The 18,927-nt window shown below is 40.8% G+C and overlaps 2 protein-coding genes across 2 annotated transcripts in view; one reads left to right on the top strand and one right to left on the bottom strand.

Annotated features, from left to right (window-relative positions):
- Positions 1 to 374: 374 nt before the first annotated feature.
- LOC119652073 lies at positions 375 to 3,194 on the bottom strand. The gene is made up of 5 exons (XM_038056010.1): positions 2,966 to 3,194; positions 895 to 985; positions 783 to 839; positions 543 to 724; positions 375 to 479 (listed from the first exon to the last, which is right to left on the bottom strand). The coding sequence occupies exons 2-5, from the start codon at positions 980 to 982 to the stop codon at positions 375 to 377; spliced, it is 432 nt and encodes a 143-aa protein (XP_037911938.1). The 5' UTR covers positions 983 to 985; positions 2,966 to 3,194.
- A 442-nt stretch (positions 3,195 to 3,636) lies between these two features.
- The window catches only part of LOC119651459, a 23,319-nt gene continuing 8,028 nt past the window's right edge, over positions 3,637 to 18,927 (top strand). Inside the window, exons 1-5 of the mRNA XM_038055065.1 lie at positions 3,637 to 4,146; positions 4,211 to 4,435; positions 14,401 to 14,541; positions 14,599 to 14,732; positions 14,787 to 14,917. Of these exons, the coding sequence (XP_037910993.1) occupies positions 3,874 to 4,146; positions 4,211 to 4,435; positions 14,401 to 14,541; positions 14,599 to 14,732; positions 14,787 to 14,917 (904 nt within the window). The 5' untranslated portion in view covers positions 3,637 to 3,873. The remainder of the gene's footprint in view (positions 4,147 to 4,210; positions 4,436 to 14,400; positions 14,542 to 14,598; positions 14,733 to 14,786; positions 14,918 to 18,927) is intronic.

Genomic DNA, 18,927 nt, shown 5'->3' with positions numbered 1-18,927 from the left:
GCATTAAGTTGATGCGGACTTAGGACCCCTCTTCATTCTCAAAACGAATATTTCAGCCATGGCCAGCTTTGGTCAGCAAGGCGGATTTGCGCTCAATATAATTCGTAGGCATGTCGTGTTTTACGAATTATATAAAGGAGCATTCAACATCTGCGAGCCGCTACGGTCACGCTGCTCCCAGGGCAGAGGTGAGGCAGCGTCTGACGATTTGCCTCTGTCCTGGTAAGAAACCGTAAAGCCGCCGTCACTTCATTTTTTTTAAAAAAGTTTGGGTGCAGGCCCAGCGAGGGGTCCGTGGACCAGAAAAGAAGGAGTAAGTTGCTCCTCAATTGGTCCGGTCCTGCATTAAGTTGATGCGGACTTAGGACCCCTCTTCATTCTCCATTATAATTGTAATTCAGACAAATGTCTTCGGAAATCAGTTTGCTGAAATTTTTAATTAAACCGCCAGCTTTTATCTTCATTTTAACAGTTGCAACCTATTATAGTAATATAAGATTATAATTATCAGGATTTCTATAGAAACTAGAAAATACTCTTACATAAAAAGGAATATCCTCCTCAGATATACCGTTATTCAGTTTCTCTAATTCTTCCACCGTTTTTATCGGGAAAACAGTTGACACTTCGGTGGGCATCGTTTCATTTTTATAGATTTTATTTAGCAATACTGAATGTGATGCCAAGACGTCCATAATTGCCTGATTTTGTTTTACGATTTTTTCTGAAACAAGATAGGTCTTGTTATCCAATAAAGACCTGCAAATATAGGGAAATCTTACCTTCTAATTTTTTTAACTGCATTTTTAAATTAATGCATTCGCAGGTATTTTGGTTATCTGAAAACATAAAACCATCAATTTGTAAAATTCCATAACAGATATTCCCACCTACATTGCGAAAAAAGTTCTTCTCCAAAAGCTGCATTGCATCTTCTGACTTTACCTGGAGATGGTGGACAATTTTCCTTTGCTGTACTCATCTTCTGAAACAATTAATAACGTAGATAGTGGTGTAGTTATTGATCGCAACTGTGTAACAACGGCATGATTAACCAATTTTCTTCATGCCATGGTAGGATAATTAGCTTGCAATTTATATCTTTTATTTCAAATTTCTCTTCATCATTACTTAATTCTTTATCTGCAAGACATACACCCAAGATATTTTTCGATGATACTGGTTCCGTAAAAAAATCACTCAGGTTTTTGAAGCGTTTTCCAGTAAGCATCATCATTCCATTTTCTTTTATGAAACCCGTTAGTTTTATGGGTATATAAGGATTTATAGCGCAATAGCAGTTGGGTTCATGTAAGCTTAAATAATATAAGCTGCAACTATAGCTTATAATTTTTCCATTTTTACTTTTAAAATTCGGGGTTGTTGGATGTACAATAGGAATTTCATGTCTCTGTTTATTGTTTATTTGCTGCAATATTCCGGATGGTTTTTTTATGTACTTCTTTAAAATCTGCAGATAATTTTCAAAATTGTATGCCGAATAATCCGAAACGATTCCATGTTCTCTAACGCTATCTGGTAAATGGAGCAAACTATGAACATTGTATGTAACACTGTTTTCTTCGTATACCACAGGAAAGTTTTGTACGAAATAATTAATCATCTCCTGAATATTTGCGATATTTAGCCGATAATTCTTTGGACATAGTAAAAGTCGGTAAAAACAGTAAAGTAATAAAAAATGATAATATAAATCGACATGCACATTGTCCTTTAAAACCACAATTCCACTGTATAAACCGAACTGTCTGAACTCTGTTGCATTGAATCTTTGAAGCTCAGAAAGGATACTTCTCGGTTTTCTGGAAAATTCCTTTGGAATAAAGGGCCGCAATGAGACCAAGTGATCCGATATCTTTTTTTTCTTTTCTTTGCAGATCTTGTAAGCAGTCTTGTTCTCAAATAATCGGATCAATATTTTTCTGATTATTCCCAAGTCTACGAGATGCATGACATCTAATGGGAACTGCGATATCATACGAACCCCAATCTTTTCCAGTGGTGTTTTTATGTTTCGAAAGCATTTCTTGTGAATTTCTGGAAAGATTCTCTCGGAAAAGTGGTTATCAATGACTATCTCGCCAACTCCTTCAATAGATTTCCCCTTTTGTGTACATCTTATGCATCCGTTTAAAGCTGTGTGACCTACTGTACCACAAATAAATGCTTTGGCAGGAGCGTCGCAAATAAATGCTCTAATTTCAAATCTTAAGGTTCTCCCATTTATTTCTACACCGTTTTGCGTCAAATTATTTACTTCGGTAACAAAGTCAAGAAGATAGTGTTTCAGACTATTTGGTTTACTTGGTCCAAGATATGTCCCGATGAGGAATACTTTAATGGCATTTTCATTTACCACTTTCCCAAGACTAGGCCATACACCTTTATTCGAACTTTTATACAAGGGCAATCCATCGATTCCGATGTCCAAAACGACTTTTTCCCGGTCTTTAAGCAATTCTTTTACTTTTTGAAGCTGTTGACATATTTCATAATGCCTGTACTCCCCAGGAGGTACATCTTTTACCACAATTTCGGTTGAATTTCCTATTATGGTTCTAATAGATTTAGGTACATCTAAATTTTCTATCCTGAGAATTTTTAACAGCTCATCAAAAGCCTGCCTTGATGGTGAATACTTTATGTACCAGCTCCTTAAATTATCATTCAACGATTTTGTTCCTGTTTCTTCTAGATTATCTTTAATTTGCGAGATCTCTTCTACAACCCTTACTCTTTCCCGAATTTCAATGTCATTTTCACTAAAATGTGAAAAATCACTTGCTTCATCATTTACTAATTTTTGTTGCAGTCTTTCCCTTTCTTCCTTAATCAAACGGGACATAGTTCTTTTACTTCGACCAGATCGATTCATTGCTGTTAATTACTATCTTACTATATTTTAGCTAATTATTAATTTTGTATTAAATTGGTAACTTCTTACGTTCAATAGATAATAATTTTATATTCAAATCACTTTTCTTTCACTTAACAAACTTTCTTTCCTGCACTTGTCAGAACTTCAAATATGTTATTAAAGACGACGTTTGATTGTTAACTTGCAAAGCTCTGAAAAATAATAACGCGTGAAATGTAATTATTGCATCAGAAATGTTTCTAACGGAAAATAATTTCATAACACTTCCTGCACGCGCATGCAGCATATTCTAACATCGAACTCATTACCCACTGCATTTAATGTAATTTCAATGCAAAATGGAAGTAATTACTAGCGCCTAGCAATGGAATTAATTCTAGCACTAGTTACCAATGTAATTCCTTGCCACTTTTCCTTGTGGGACTTCGCATTGCGTACATTTTAAAGTGTTAGTTCGCGTTTGAGTTAATTTTTCCACACCGAATAAAAACGGACTTTGCCTGGAATAATCATGACTTCATGGTCAGATTTGGAAAGGGATTCTCGCATCCGTTGCAGTTTTAAATTCCAGATTCGATTTCCAGTTGATAAACACGAGCGGATTAACTTATGTTAAGAGAGGTTCGTCTCTTAAGTGTACTTAAATTTTGCTCTCAGCAATGGAACAGAGAGGCCATGTGTCTGATCTTGTTTTTCTCACGGCTGCCATATATCCATCTCGCAAACACTCCAGTGATAACCGCGCCGGGAAAGTCAAACGAACAGCTGTGACATGACGTAATTGTAGCGCGATTCAAAACAAAGTACCGTCAACCGTCCAAAGTGGTGAGCCTGTAACGAAGTGGTTCGAGTTGTGCGTGGTTCAGACGCGTCTTTTTAATCGCAACTCTTGATTCACTTTATCTTTAGTTAATTCATTTTGCTTGTGTGATTTTTCAAAGATAGTGTGATAGCGCCGTCTCAACAAGTGAATCATGGCCGGGACGATAGGGGCTGTGACGTTGATGTGCCTAACACAATTCCTCCTCATAGCTTGTGCGGGTGGACAAGACGATGGGAGCGCTTGGGTGGCACCAGATGCATGGAGTCGTGCAACGAAAGATAATCCCCCAGCAGTCGTGAAGACACCCTCGCCCAGCAAATCCACCAGTCACGGCCAAGCCGGTAAAGCTGAAAAGGACTTCGAACTCGCGAAGCTGTACTACGCGAAACTTCTGAGATTTATCTTTCTCCGCAAACGAATGAGGGTAGGTTCTTCTCTCCGCCAACCAGCATCACAAAAGGCTTTTCAATTCTTTGCGTCTATTTCAGCACGACCCGTTCACCGACTCGTATAGCCGTCCGATAATTTTCCGCGTTTCTGCCAAGCAATTGGAGGTGTTGGAGAATTCGAACGATCCACGAGATTGGGACAATATCCTTTCGGAGATATTACCTAATTCAGAGCTGCCAGAGCAGACATTCAAAAATGAGATTATCAAGGACATCGTAACACTTTTGCGGGGCTTGCTGATGGACGCCTTTGTGTCCACCGAGGTGAGCACAAATACCTTTACTATTCGCAAGCTACCGTAAAGATTATGTGCTTTGTTTACTTCTAAGTTCACTCTCATTATGATAAAGATTTTATAAAACTGGACGGCGGAACACCTTCAAGGTAAACCAGTTCAGCATTCAATACCCTTCCTGACAACAAATCCAATGCTTCCGTAATGTGACCAGCTCTTAAAGTATATTGACTGGTTTAGGAAAATATATCATTTGAAAAGTTCGCAAATTCGTGCCGTTAAATGTGTGAGGTGATAAGATATTCTCGATTACATTTTCTATACCATTGCCAAATATATAGGGAACATAACATCATTTTCTTCAGGTTTTGAAGCGTTCAGAAGCGGAGTTGGCCAGTTTTGATTGTTGTACCATTTTGCTCGGGTAAGGGCTCATCTGGATGGGGTCAAGAGGCTCTCAAATCGTCATCCAGCATATCAAGCTATCGTCACTTTGGCCGGTCGGTAGACTTTGAATGCGATCTTGGCAAGTGATCATGGCGTGTTACGCACTTGATCCAACACAACGTCTTCGTCTCCGTTACCGCAAGGCATCGTTCACTGGGTTTTTAATCGGCCAACATGCAAAATCATTGAAGGCGACAAGGCCAACGACACTGCGGTAAATTTTCGATTTGAGGCATTCGTCGATATCGATCACAAAAAACGGTGGTTGTGGAATGCCACTTCATCCAAATGGCGCTGTTACCTGGAACAATTTCATAACGAAGTTCACCATTGGCTGGTATCATTGATCCGAGATATTTAATACGCTCGGTTATGGGCAGTGCCATTAACAGTGCCTGTTTCATTGGGATCGATCGTCAAAAATTCTATTCTATTCAGATTGACTGCTCAGGTAACAGCAATCGTCTTCTTTGCTTCCTGGTTGGAACTTATGGTGGAGGTGTTTCTTCTCATGGACCTTCTTTTGGACATTGTCCCTCCAAAGTCGAGTATCTCGGTCGATGAATCGCTTAACAGACTTGGTGCCCCGGGAGTTGCATAGGCCGCTTTCATAGCTTTAATTTGGTTTCACGATTGTTCGGCCATCGTAATGGTCTTACCACCATTTAATGCGCGTCAGGCCAATGAATTTTTTACGCCGTTATTGGTGGCTTGATTTTCAAGACAGCAACCAGCGGCCAATATTGACGTGCGATGGTCTCCTAGGGAAGAGAGTTGGAATCGGCATTGTCATCTTTGAGTTTCCGTCATGCCATAAAACAAGTCGAGTCGAGTTTGGAAGAAAAAATATGTGTGGCGAGCGTATTTTCGCAGACACTGACGACCTTTACTTATCAACACATGGTTTATTAAAAGAAAATTATAACCGGAACTGTAAAGTACAAACCGACTATATCCTCAAAATACGCCTATATCCCCATAGTACGCCATCATTTTCCTCGTCAATCCACTCCACTCACTTCTAAATCGAAAGTCGTGGAGATGAGACATGCTTTATTCCTCTTGTGATCTCAACGTAGTGTTCCCAGTGCAGTCTTTTTTCCCGCTGTGGATTGTTAGGCAGTGCCTAACGGTTCCTCTTTTTTTCAACGCGTGCATACAATTTGATTCTTATGCGTTGTAGCAGATGTTTCTGGGTTTTTTTTATAGTTTTTGGCTTCTCATGATTTAGTGTGCCTATTTTTGTGCACATATTGTTCGATTCTTGCTTCGCATTAAGCTCTGTGTCTATTCTCCTCCTAATCTCTGAATCATTGTTTAGTTTTTTTTGGGGCCCGTGCTCTTCGCACTCTGGTGCGAATTCGGAATCTAAAGTGCTGTTAGCATAGAGGGTGAAGGAAGAAAGTCCCCGGACAGGGGTCCGACATTAATTATCGAAATTGTAGACAACAGCTTGGAAAAGAAGTGTTGCCCCTATTAATATTTCCCCAAAATCCCCTAATGCTAGTGGCCATGGTATCAGCCGCCGAAATAAACTACGTCAATACAAAATATGTGAATTATTCGGTCCTAATTAACCGTTTTCAAGCAAACTCGGAAAACAGAGTTAGACTGAACATATTAGACCTGGTCACACACATCTGGAATCCCTTAGGTACGACAAGAATATCATAAATGTCAAGCGTGAAGGTTATGCTAGGGCGGCGGCCATCTTCAAAACCGCAAAAGCAGCAAACTGCTTCGTAACGGACAAAAGTGTAGAATCCCTGGGCTACAAACATACCGTTCCGCTCAAAATACCGCTGCGAAATTATTAAACATGTTTCTCTAAACTGCGATGAGGAAAAGAGAGCCAATCGATCGGAGTCATCTGTTAAAATTCTGAAAGCTCAGAGGTTTAGCAGAACAGATAAAGAAAACAAAGATCAACATTTCCCAACTGGCACGGTTAAGCCGACCTTTCTGGGGAAAAACCTCCCTAAGTATGTAATCATAGCAAAAATCAGTATCTCTTTGATAATGTTGTCTGGAGAGAGATCCTCTGTGTTTAAATAGAGCTACTGACGAACCCCATCCCACCTTCCACAAGAAAAAAAAGTGTGGTGGGCGTCGTCCACAACTCCATTGCAAAACACACAATCCGGAGATCGCGCCTTTCCAATCTTGTGAAGGTAAATCTGTAAGCTTCCATGTCCACTTAAAAATTAGATAAGGAACTAGTCAGTCTCATCATGCTTCCGATTCAGCCACGCACCTAAATTGCCGATGAACCGCGCAGTCCATCTGCCTCTAGTTTCATTTTGCCACGAGAGCTGCCACTCGTCTAGAGTGCGTTGCCGTTCTTCGCTAGCAACCACCTTCCTTGGCTCATCTCCCTTACGTTTGTATATGGCTTGACGCTTCTTAGCAAGAAGGGCAACGGGAATCACTCCCGCGATCACCATCACGGTCGGTTCAGAGACAGTGCGGTACGCAGACGCCACCCGCAAAGCTCCCCGTCTCTGTACTTGCGCGAAGCGTTTACGATATACCTCCTTGTTAAGAGCGCCAGCCCATACCTCTGCGCCGTAGAGCAGGACAGACTGCGTTGAACTCATCAGGAGACGTCGCCTGCTAGACGTAGGACCCCCAATGTTTGCCATTAGCCTATTTAACGCCGACACTCCAGCTGCAGCCTTGTTCGCTGCTGCTTGATTGGATGCTTCAAAGTAGATTATTTTGAACAGCGAGAGCGACAATGCTACAACTGCGGATACCTCGGGCACACTGTCAAACTATACAGAACTCAAGAGATGACGGCTTTACGGTTTCTTACCAGAGCAGAGGCAATCGTCAGACGCTGCCTCACCTCTGCCCTGGGAGCAGCGTGACCGTAGCGGCTCGCAGATGTTGAATGCTCCTTTATATAGTTCATAGAACACGACATCCCTACGAATTATATTGTGCGCAAATCCGCCGTATTGACCAGAGCTTGGCTAGAGCTTAAAATATTTTTTTTGAAAATGATGGGGGTCCTAAGTCCGCATCAATTTAATGCTGGGCCGGCGGACCGGCGGTGGCCAAGCTCTGGTCAATACGGCGGATTTGCGCTCAATATAATAGCATAATACTCGAAATATAGAATATCCTAGGTGGGCTGAATATAAAAAAGCGGTTAAAATTGCAGTAGTCAAAACATAACAATTAAGAACGCCACAAAAAATGTTAGGAACTATTATCATGCAGTTGACAATGAGATTGAGTATCCCACCTATAAGGAACAACAATCAGAAATCGGTCAACGACAGAAACAGCAACGTAGAATGAAATGATATCCTGAGGGGCCGAGCAGATAACTCCCAGAAATTTTCCGCAGGGTGAGCAATGATACAGTCAAGAATGGTCCGGTGTTCAAGAGCCCTGCATACCACATTGTCTCTGACTACAAGAGACTCCCCCGCAAGATGATGCTAATATTTAACAAAATATACGAAAGTCAAAAAAAAGAGTTCTACAAGTCAGAAAATTAACGGAGAAACTGAATAACACCATCGATGTCTTTTTCACGAGTACACCTGATGGTACGAGTGTTACAGCATAATGTTCAAAGCATAATACAAAGAAAATAGACATTATAGCACTTCAAGAAATATTTTCGATTCATTTCAACCCGATCTCCAAACTATTAACAGGCTATTGCCTGATACACAAAATAAGGGAAGATGGTTTTGGAGGGGTGGCCATAACCTTCAAAAATGATATCACATTTAAAGAAGTTAAATATCATACTGACCAAGATGTCATCAATATTATCAGAACGAATAAAATCTCAGCTGACATCCCCACGTGGGAGTTGACGTTTCTTGAGGTTAGGCACCTGATGCTGCACGAATGGTCTGAAAAAGTTAGAAATGGCTTACCCCAGGGAAGCGTTCTGAGCCAAACATTCTTCAATTTATACACAATAACTCTCCATAACAAAATATATAAATCAGTACATATCAACCAATATGCTGATGACTTTCTGTTACTAACAGCACATAAAGATAATTAGTGTGTCGACAAACAGGAGCAAGTCAAGATCTCCCTTAATGAATGTGGTGCGTTTAACTTACCGGTTAACTTGGACGGGTCCAGCGTCATCACTTTCAAAAGAAAACAGAATCGCACCATATCACATTTTGATCAATCGAACCATGCTTAGGCAAAATAAGGAAATCAGGAAGGCAATAAGAGCGGAAGGATTGCCAACTTCTCTTCGGGCTTCTCCTGGAGCCTCAAACCCACAAAAAGCGGTTAAACTGCTTCAAGCTGCCATTTCTACTGTTGGATCACCCAAATATCTAGCTAATAAAGTAGATTCTGTAGTTACCACCCAGCTCAAAAGGTGACTGAGGCTAATTAAATCAGAACTTTTCCACTTTGCCCATGCCCTTGCTATTGAACCCCCACCCAAATTTAGAAAAAACCTCCTAGCAGCCAAAAAATTGATTACGCTTAAAAGAACTTCATCATCCTCTTAAACTCGTCTGCCAACAATGGCCTCTCGAAAGTATATAAGTTTTTGACCTCATGGTATCTCATGAGAGTCATTGCTCAACTTGAACGCTGGAAGGGTTGAACAAGACAGCTGGGGAAACCAAACAAAAATAGATGGTAAAAGTCCAAAACAAACTAAACTGGTCTGGACGAGATGGTTCCGCGATGCAGCAGCAAGAAAAAAAGCCATGAGTTGTGCTGTAGTCTCAGCATCTCCCCGTATAAAGGTAAGGTATAGAGTGAGAGCGATGTCGGTCCTGCGGAACTCATGGGTATTAAGCAGGCTAGACTGCTGACCAAAGGTAGAGCTCAGGAGAAAGTAGTCATTATAAGAACTCTCAAGAGGCCGGTACACTGCTCAAAAACCAAAAGTCCAACCATCCAGTCATATAGGAGATTCGTCTGCTAAATTGAGAATTCGAACATCCAAAACATAACATGGGTTCCGGCAAAAAGTGGATTCCACCTAAATAAAGTGGCGCACCATGCGGCTAAAGGGGCGATCTCTAATGGGTCCGCACTAACAACCACACTTGCTGAGAATGATATAACATGACACGTTCAAAACGGTATCAACGAGGACTGGCAATTAGAGCATCGAGAGATCTCCAGACGAAAAGGCAGGGTTTTTGCTGGCTTCTTCCCCATACTGCCTATGAAACTACCAGAATTCATTGATTCATAAAGAGCTCCCACAATCCAGACCCTCAACAGACTCTATTGGGGTCATGTACACTCCAAGCCTTTTTTCTTTAGAATTGGTAAACTAAGCAATAACTTATGTAACACCTGCGGAGTTCCAGAGTCAGTTGATCACATATTCTTCTCATGTCAGATCTTTGCATATTTTAAGAAGAATTATAGTTGGAGCAAAGCTTTTAATTCTGTAAACATGTTACTTAGAAATGGAAGCAAGAACCACATTGAAGATTTAATAGAGTTTATTAAGAAATCAGCAGTCAAACTGTAAAAACAGTTATATTCTCACTGCTTTAACGGTTACATTACTATACACCATTCTTTAGTATATATGCACATTACACAATAGTGTCCAGTAACATAATCTACACTGTACATCCCCCCTCTAATAAACCCCTTGACCACACAAATACCAATCTAATTGTGTTGTTTTTCACCCTACCAACATCCCACTAGTCACATCCAAACGAAACATAATGAATTGTCCTGCACAACAAAATTCTCGAAACAAACAACAAACGACAAATACAAAACTGCTACATGTACAAGGAGTCTCAGCTATAAAGGGAAAATTGCCTTTACGACAGTATGACAGCTGGCATACATAGGCCCGGAAGCTAGCCATCTTTCGTCTTCACGTATGGTCATCGTCAGCCGGACCAGGGAACTTAGCTCTCTCTGATGTAGCTTACCGGGACATCGTGGGACAACTAACAACGCAAGGGGCGGACTAGCTGGCCAAAAAGAAAAGAAATTATCTCGCGCAATTGCTGACTGTTAATAATAATCGTTGGCGCAACAATCCAATTGGATCAGGGTCTTGAAGTGTGTTAGAGCACTTCATTCAAGACCGTAACGGTACACTACTGCATTACAGTTCCCTATAGGAGGCAATGTGGCCAGCACTCATTCACAGCTGAGTCGATTGGTATCCGACGTGAAATCACGATACAAATTCCACTGCAACCAGTGAGATTTGAACCGCGACCTTCCGTATGACAGCCTTGTGCTCTAACCACTAATCTATCCGCATTGCTGACTATTGCGAATGTCAAAGAAACGTGCAATCAGGCTAAAAACGTGATTTGCAAAGCGACCTATGACATTCTCACCAAGCCTAATAAACGGGTCATCAATGACGATGCCCAAAAGAAGGTCCGTGAGAAAAAACGCTTCTACCACAACTTTCTCGACAATGTAACGCTGAGCAATTGGCAAAATCATTCGGACCAATTCCGCCCGTCAGCACCACAGAAGTCGAGGAAGCAATAAAACGCACGAAATTGGGGAAAGCAACCGGACCTGACGACATCGCATCTGAGTTCTGGACCCAATACTCTGGCTCAGTGGAAAAAGAAAGTCAATCCAGCGGTAAATTTAAATTATCATCCGATCCGTATATTGCTCCATACCATGAAGATTTTTGAGCGGATTCTTGATAACCGCATTGGCGATATCGTTTGAATAACAGTGAACGAAGCCGGGAGTATTAGTAACCAATACACGTAATACACGCGCGGTTACTTATGGAGAAACATCACCCTCTCTACATTGCCTTCTGGATCTAGAGAAGGTGTTTGACAGTGTGCCATGTGTTATGCTCTGCGGCAAACTTAGTGCTAAAAGCATTCATGCATTGTATTAAATTAATTGCTCGGCCGCGATCTTTAGAGTAAAGTTCGAATTATGCCAGCTATATCAACACCGATTCGTGTCTCTTTTCGTGTTCATCAAGGAAGAGCACTCTTGCCATTCCTCTTTGTGCTTGATATGGACGCTGTCATACGCGACTTCCAGCTTCCAGCGCTCTACCCACTACTCTATACAGATGATGTTTCCTAGTATCTCGAGGTGATAATGAGCAACTTATCCAAAAGTGGAATAGTCGCCTCATGTAACACAGTCTGAAACTAAATGTGAATAAAACAGAACATTTAATGACCCACCCAATGAAATAGGCACTGTCACTGTTAGTCTCAGTGACTTGCTGAGAACTGCAAGATTTGAGTACCTCAGGTCAATGCCTATAGCTAACGGTAAACTGTGATATGAAATCAGGCCTACAACTGATTAAAATGACGCAATCGATCAAGATGGGCCGGCCAGGCTTCTGGACGCAACAAAGATGAAAGAAAAAGCCTCTTCTACGTAGATCGCTCGAAATCTATCAAGAGTAAGTGAAGTGGTGATCTAAATTGCACGTCCAGAACGCAAACCAGCCTGTTCTCTGTTAATCAAGTTTTCGAAATGTTCTTTGTTCGATTGCAACACAAACCCCTTATACCCGAAGCGTCCAGCTTCCGGTATTCCGAGTTGTTTGTATCTGTTGTAGGTTAACTTCTTCACATTTGCTAATAATATTGAACTTCTAGTGTGAAGCGTCTGGGGTTGACTATTATCAATACAGTGCTTTCCAAACCAATTATTTATGTAAATGCCTTTTTAAAAAATAGAGAGCAATGGGAGTTTTAACTATGTACCTACCGAACTGTCATGTACATAAGGATCTAGCTCCCGGTTTCCCAACTTGTTTTTAAGGTTTTGTTTTCAAAACACCTTATTAAAATCGGTTCAATGTCTGCCTGTCTGTCTGTCACAAGCACTTTTCTCAGAAACGGCTATACTGATTGACACGGAATTTGGTGAAAAGGAGGGAACTGTAGACCTCCAGATATGCAGTGAGTGATATCCTTCCCCATACATGTAAAAGGGGGGTGTAAAATTTTTCTTTACCGAATGTAGTCATTTGGGATATCAAATGACAGGTCTCGATTACTACTTTTCGAAGCTTAGTTTTGAGATTTGTCAAAAAGGCGGGGAGTGGGAGGGGTGGGAACAGATGATTTCTTTAACGGACCCATTCTCAGAAACTACACAACCCAAAAATCTGAAAAAAATTCATGAAGCTCTATATGTTGCCCAGGCCTCAAAATACTCTCCACATCCATATCCATTCAAATTAAGTTAATAATAGTATATTACCATATTTTTGGGGAAATTGAGTAAAACCCCCCTTAAGTTTATCCCAGAGTTATAAAAGTTGGCTGTATAAAATATAATATGAAGCATATTATTCCCAAGTTTGATCAAAATCATACTATTATTAACAAAGTTACAGTAGCTCAAAGTTGACTCTACGGTGTAAATTTACTGTAACTAAATATCAACATCACATTGAAGTGAGTAGTCAGACATGCTAAATGCAAATACATAACGGGCTACCTACAAATGGAATAGTTCTACCCTTAAATATACTCACAGAAGAAGCAAACAAAACCTTTCATACGTGAAGCGCCCAACTTCCGCTTTCTCAACTTGTTTCTTTCAGATTTTGGTGCTGGGTAGTCTCCGAAAAATGATCACTTTACACCACTGCAAAGAGTTGAGTGAGTTTGTCCAATTAGTACATCAAACTTAATATACGCATATATTTTGTGAGAATGTTCATTTTCGGGTGATATTAACATTCAAAATCTTGAATTTCTAAAGAAGTGACAAATTTGACCTATTTTAACTTTGCTAGTAATAGTGCGATTTCCACCAAACTTGGTAGGATCAAGCTCTATATTATAGCCTATATTGCTGCAAAATTTCGCGGTGCTAGGATGAATTTCTGAAGCCAATTACTAACTTTATTTGCAGGGGTATCGGTATGAAGGGTATTTTGGAGGCTAGCCACTATATAGCCTCTTGATTTTTTCAGATTTTTGGGTTTGGCAGTTTCTGAGAATGGCCCCGTGAAATAAAAGATCATTTTCGACCCCCGAACTCCCCGCCTTTCCAACAAATATCAAAACTAAGACCAGCTTTGGAAAGTACTAACCGAGATCTTTCATTTGATACCCCACATGACTATATTTGGTGAAAAAAAAATGTACACGCCCCTTTTGCATGTATTGGAACCTTCCCTTAAATTCGACGTAAAAGGATGTAACTCACTGTATGCGTACAAACGTAAAACGCTGTTGCTCAATGCCTGCATTGGCGTTCATATGCTCCATCTTCCCATCAAATTTCATATGAATAGAGGCAATCGTTTCTGAGAAAAGTAGCGTGTGGCATGTTGGTTTTGGTTATATAAAATCCAACCGTTACATAGGAAAACCTCCTTAGACATCATGGAAAATCAATATCCCATTAAAGTGAATAGCCTGGTATAATAAAGGTCCATATACTATGTAAGACCACAGTAGTTTTCTTAACTGTAAACTATTGGAATTATAAACAGCACGTAGGAAGTCAACACAAAATGTGGATTTAATTATTCGAATTGCGCTGATCATTTTAGTTCAGAAATTTTGAGAGAGTGATCAATATTTTTATTTATAGATTCGCTTTGCATTGCTCTTCCTTCTTTTTCTGCTGGCAATTATATACTTGAAGAACCGATATAAATATGGAGTTATAGCTATTATTTTGGTGGGGGCCTTTTCATTAGGGCTCATCAACGCATACTACGAGTGTAATAAGGTGGGTAAATTTTAAATATTTTTGAAACAATTACGAATAGGCGCTTGTGAATTACAGGAATTGGAAATCAGTCGCTTTGTGGAGGGCCTTTCGCAAGAGGAGGATCCATGCGCAAACATTGAACAATCAAGTTTTTCGTGGTTTATTTTCCGGCAAACGAATACCAAAGCACAATGCGTTGAATATCTAAAGTAATATTGAAAATTACGCACATTTTCTGATTTTCAGTGAAATTTGCCTTTTAGGAAGAAGCACACTTTTCAACTGCCTTACTGCCGGCCAGACGTTGTGATTCTTCAATATTTTAACGGCATATTTTTCGACCAAATGTTTGTGTTTGCTGAAAAGTCAAGTGACATTTTTCGCCTTTGTTTTGGTATGTATTTAATTGATCAACGATGTATAATTCCCACCATCAATCATGTATTGTTCCCGATTTGCCGCTATATAGCGATCATATGATCGCAACGACTTCGAAAGCTAAATATTATTTGAAAGTAACGTGACTTATTACATGGTCCTGGTAATGAGAATACACTTGTACAGTAATTCTACGTAGTGATTTATTGGCAAGAAATTACAAATTCACAACACCATTGATTTTTGAAACTTTTACGTAAAATATTAGCAAGGTCAGTTGGAAAATGGGAGATTTAGAGCTCAAAATATATACAGCATATAGTGCAACAAACAAGTTGAGATAACATGCCTATATGATATATACGCTTTAAATTACACCCTATCCTGATTTTTGCTTAAATTAAATTAATAATAGTATGTTCTGCCAGTCTATGCGTATAGCGAGAAATGTGAGGCCGCCGAAACTGGTAACACTGCCGACGGAGAGTACCTAATAATAACTTCCGTCAGACTTTCAGGTTCTGAAGGTCAGTAGCGCGTGAACGACAACACGATGAAGTTTGGTAACTGCGAAAAAAGAATCGCGATTATTGCGTTGCACCAATTTGGGAATTCGACGAAAAAGATTCATAGTTTGTTAAAAAAGCTGCCGGTAAACGAACGATTCGTTTTTAGGACATTAGCTCGATACCGCGAAACAGTTGATGTGGTTGACAGGCCGCGGGAGGGGCGCCCGCGCTCCGTACGTCGCCCGAATGTCATGCATGCTGTGCGTGACCGCAGAAACGAATGCAGCGGAAATGGGCGTTTCAAGAAGTATGAGTTGTATTTTACGAGAAGATCTCGATCTCAATGCGTACCGGCGGTGTGCTGCTCTTCTGCAACGATTTCCCGGTAAAAAAAAAATCGCTAAATACTTTTTTCTGAAGAAAAAATGTTTACCATCGAGGAAAAATTCAACGGACAAAATGATCGAATATATGCTCACAATATGAACGCAAAGAAAATGATCCGCGAGTCCAACGTCGTCACCATCCGACTTCTGTCATGGTATGGTGGGGCGTCTCATATCACGGAGTAACTGATATTCATTTCTGTGAGGCCGGCGTCAAAACCAATGCGAGCCTGTACGAAAAGATGTTAGAGGATGTAGTCGAGCCATTGAGTGAATCTATATTCGCGGGAAAGCGGTGGTACTTTCAGCAGGACTCGGCCCCCGCTCACATAGCCAAGATAATTCAGCAGTGGTTAGCGGCACATGTTCCTGACTTCATAACCGCAATGGACCTCAGGCAGCCCAGATTTGAATCCTCTCAAAGTTAGAGGTGCCTGCCTGCGATGGAACTTAAACCGCGCGTGAAGCGATCGATGCATGACCTCACAGACTTCAGGCCTGTATAGCTGTTAACGGCGGCCATGTTTAATACTTTTTTTTCGTTTGATGCTTCAGGTATGGAACGTTTTGTGTTTCCCTATGTTAGGAGCAGTGAGTGAATGACAGTTCCATGTGTACATAGTTGAAAATTCCATTGCCCTCTATTTTTTAGAAAGCGATTTAAATAAAGCATTTATTCGAAAGTACTGTATTAATAATAGTCTACCTCATATGCTTCACACTCGGAATTTAATATTATTAGTAAATGTCAAGAACTTAACCTACAACAGATACAAACAAGTCGGGAAACTGGAAGCTGGACGCTTCGGGTATGAAAGGTTTTGTGTATTTCTTTTATAAAAACATTTGAGTGTGAATTTGTCCAATTAGTACGTAACACGTAGTATACGCATATATTATGTGTCAATAGCCACTTTCGGGTATTGACATTCAAAATCTTGAATTTCCAAAGAAGTGACAACTTTGACCCATTTATAACTTTGTTAATAATAGTGCAATTTCCACCAAAGGGATCAAGCTCTATATTGTAGCCTACATTGCTGCAAAATTTCATGGTGCTAGGATGCACTTAAGGGGGGTTCTGAAGCCAATTACTGAAAGTTACTTCTTAACTTTATTTGAAGGGATTTTTTTCAGATTTTTGGGTTGGATAGTTTGGCCCCGTTAAATATATGATCACTTGAGGCCTAGATTTCATCTAAGCGCTCCATCTTTTTTCGGATTTTTGGGTTGGGTAGTTCCCGAAAGTGAGTCCTGTCTCACTTTAAGTGTGTCCATTTTGACTCTTTACTCGTGTACTTCTACGTCAAAACTAATATCAGTTTTGGAAGTTACTGAGTCCTTGCATTTGATACCTCACACGACAATATCCGGTGAAAATTTTTTAAATCTCCCCTTTGCATATATGGGGAGCCCCCCTTTAAACTCCACCTAAATTTATGTCAACACAGCCTTTTGTAACACCTACAAGGAGGAAATGGATGCCGCAATAACCGCAGCTAAGAGATGCCCTGGAGATGAGAAGCATCAACAAATGATCTTCACAACCACCTGAGAGCGTTATCATTGATACGGCCACAAAGCCGCAAGAGAAGTCGGAACGGCTGGTTCGATGATTAATGTAAGCTAGCAACGGAACAGACGAATGCTGCGTAGCGAGCAATGTTGCATTCTCAAAGGACACGGGCACGCGCAGAGACCTACCAAGAACTCCATCGAGCGGAAAAGCGACTTCCCAGACGGAAGAAGGAAGCCTGGGAGAGCCAACAGGTCTGTGAACTCGGAAAAGTACAAGGAGCCACCGCACCAGGCGCGCAAGTTTTACCAACAAGTCAGCACGATGAAGCCTTATACACCTCGGTGCTCATCCTGCCGAGACAAAGAGGTAAATCTGATTTCCGACAGAATGGGCATATTGGAGCGATGGATTGAGTACTTTGATGAACTAATGAACAACCAGAACATCGGTGAGTTGGAGGTCCCGCCAACTGAAGACGACAGACAAATACTGCCACTACCAAGTATAGGAGAAATAGTCCGTGCAATTCATCGGCTTAAAAATCATAAGTCGCCAGGAGCCGATGGAATTACAGCCGAATAGATTGATATGGAGGCGACCAACTACACTAAATGGTTCATAAACTAATGCTCAAAGTGTGGGACAGCGAATCAGCAATTATAGAGGTATCACGTTGCTGAGCACCATCTATAAGATATTCTCCTCTATCTTGCTAAGCCGAATAGCCCCATACGTCCAGAACATCATTGGCCCACACTCCAGGCAAATCAGCAACAGATCAAATTTTCTCTCCTCGACAAGCGATGGAAAAACTGTCGGAATATGGACATCAGTTGCACCATCTTTTCATCGACTATGATAGCATAGCCAGGGTAAAACTGTACACGGCTATGAGAGAATTCGGTATCCCGACGAAATTAATAAGACTGACTAGGCTGACCCTGACCAATGTGCGAGGCCAGATAAAAGCAGCAGGATCACTCTTGAGACCATTCAATATCAAAAACGGTCTAAGACAAGGGGATGTCCTATTATGCGTCCTCTTCAACCTGGCAAGGGGCACCATCCTCTTCAAGTCCACCCAACTACTGGCCTACGCTGACGATATTGACATCATGGGAAGGACAACTCGAGATATACAATCTACCTTCGTCCAGATCGAGCAGGCGGTGCGAGATCTCGGGCTGCACATTAATAAAGGCAAGACGAATACATGGTGGCAACGTCAAAAGCAAAGATCAAACAACATCGAATCGCACTGGTCAAACGAAAACAATAAAGATAGAAGACTACAACTTTGAGACCGTTGAAAATTTCTCCTATCTAGGGTCGAAAATCACAACCGATAACAGCTATAACGACGCAATCCGCGCACGGTTGTTGGCAGCCAACAGAGCCTATTTCAGTTTACAAAAACTGTTTCGCTCGAAACGTCTCATCATAGGGTCAAACTCTTACTGTATAAGACTATGATCTTGCCAGTCTTCATGTATTCCTCGGAAACCTGGGTTCTTAGCAAGAAAAACTTTTGGCCCCGTTCGAGAGAAGAATCCTCTGAAGAATTTTCGGCTCCCTACATGATATAATAAGTGATGATGAGGATGATCTAGCC

This window comes from Hermetia illucens, chromosome 3 (genome assembly GCF_905115235.1).
Source record: "Hermetia illucens chromosome 3, iHerIll2.2.curated.20191125, whole genome shotgun sequence".
In the NCBI taxonomy this organism is placed as follows: Eukaryota; Metazoa; Arthropoda; class Insecta; order Diptera; family Stratiomyidae; genus Hermetia; species Hermetia illucens.
Note: the sequence above shows the minus strand (reverse complement) of the source record. Positions and strands in the feature narration are given on the sequence as shown.

Bases quoted from the DNA above. Each gene is read 5' to 3' on its own strand.
- LOC119652073 (XM_038056010.1), bottom strand. From the start codon at position 982: ATGAGTACAGCAAAGGAAAATTGTCCACCATCTCCAGGTAAAGTCAGA. The intron at 725-782 runs GTAAGATTTCCC...ATCTTGTTTCAG, and splicing joins GCAGTTAAAAAAATTAGAAG to AAAAAATCGTAAAACAAAAT. The intron at 480-542 runs GTAAGAGTATTT...TTACTATAATAG, and splicing joins AGGAGGATATTCCTTTTTAT to GTTGCAACTGTTAAAATGAA.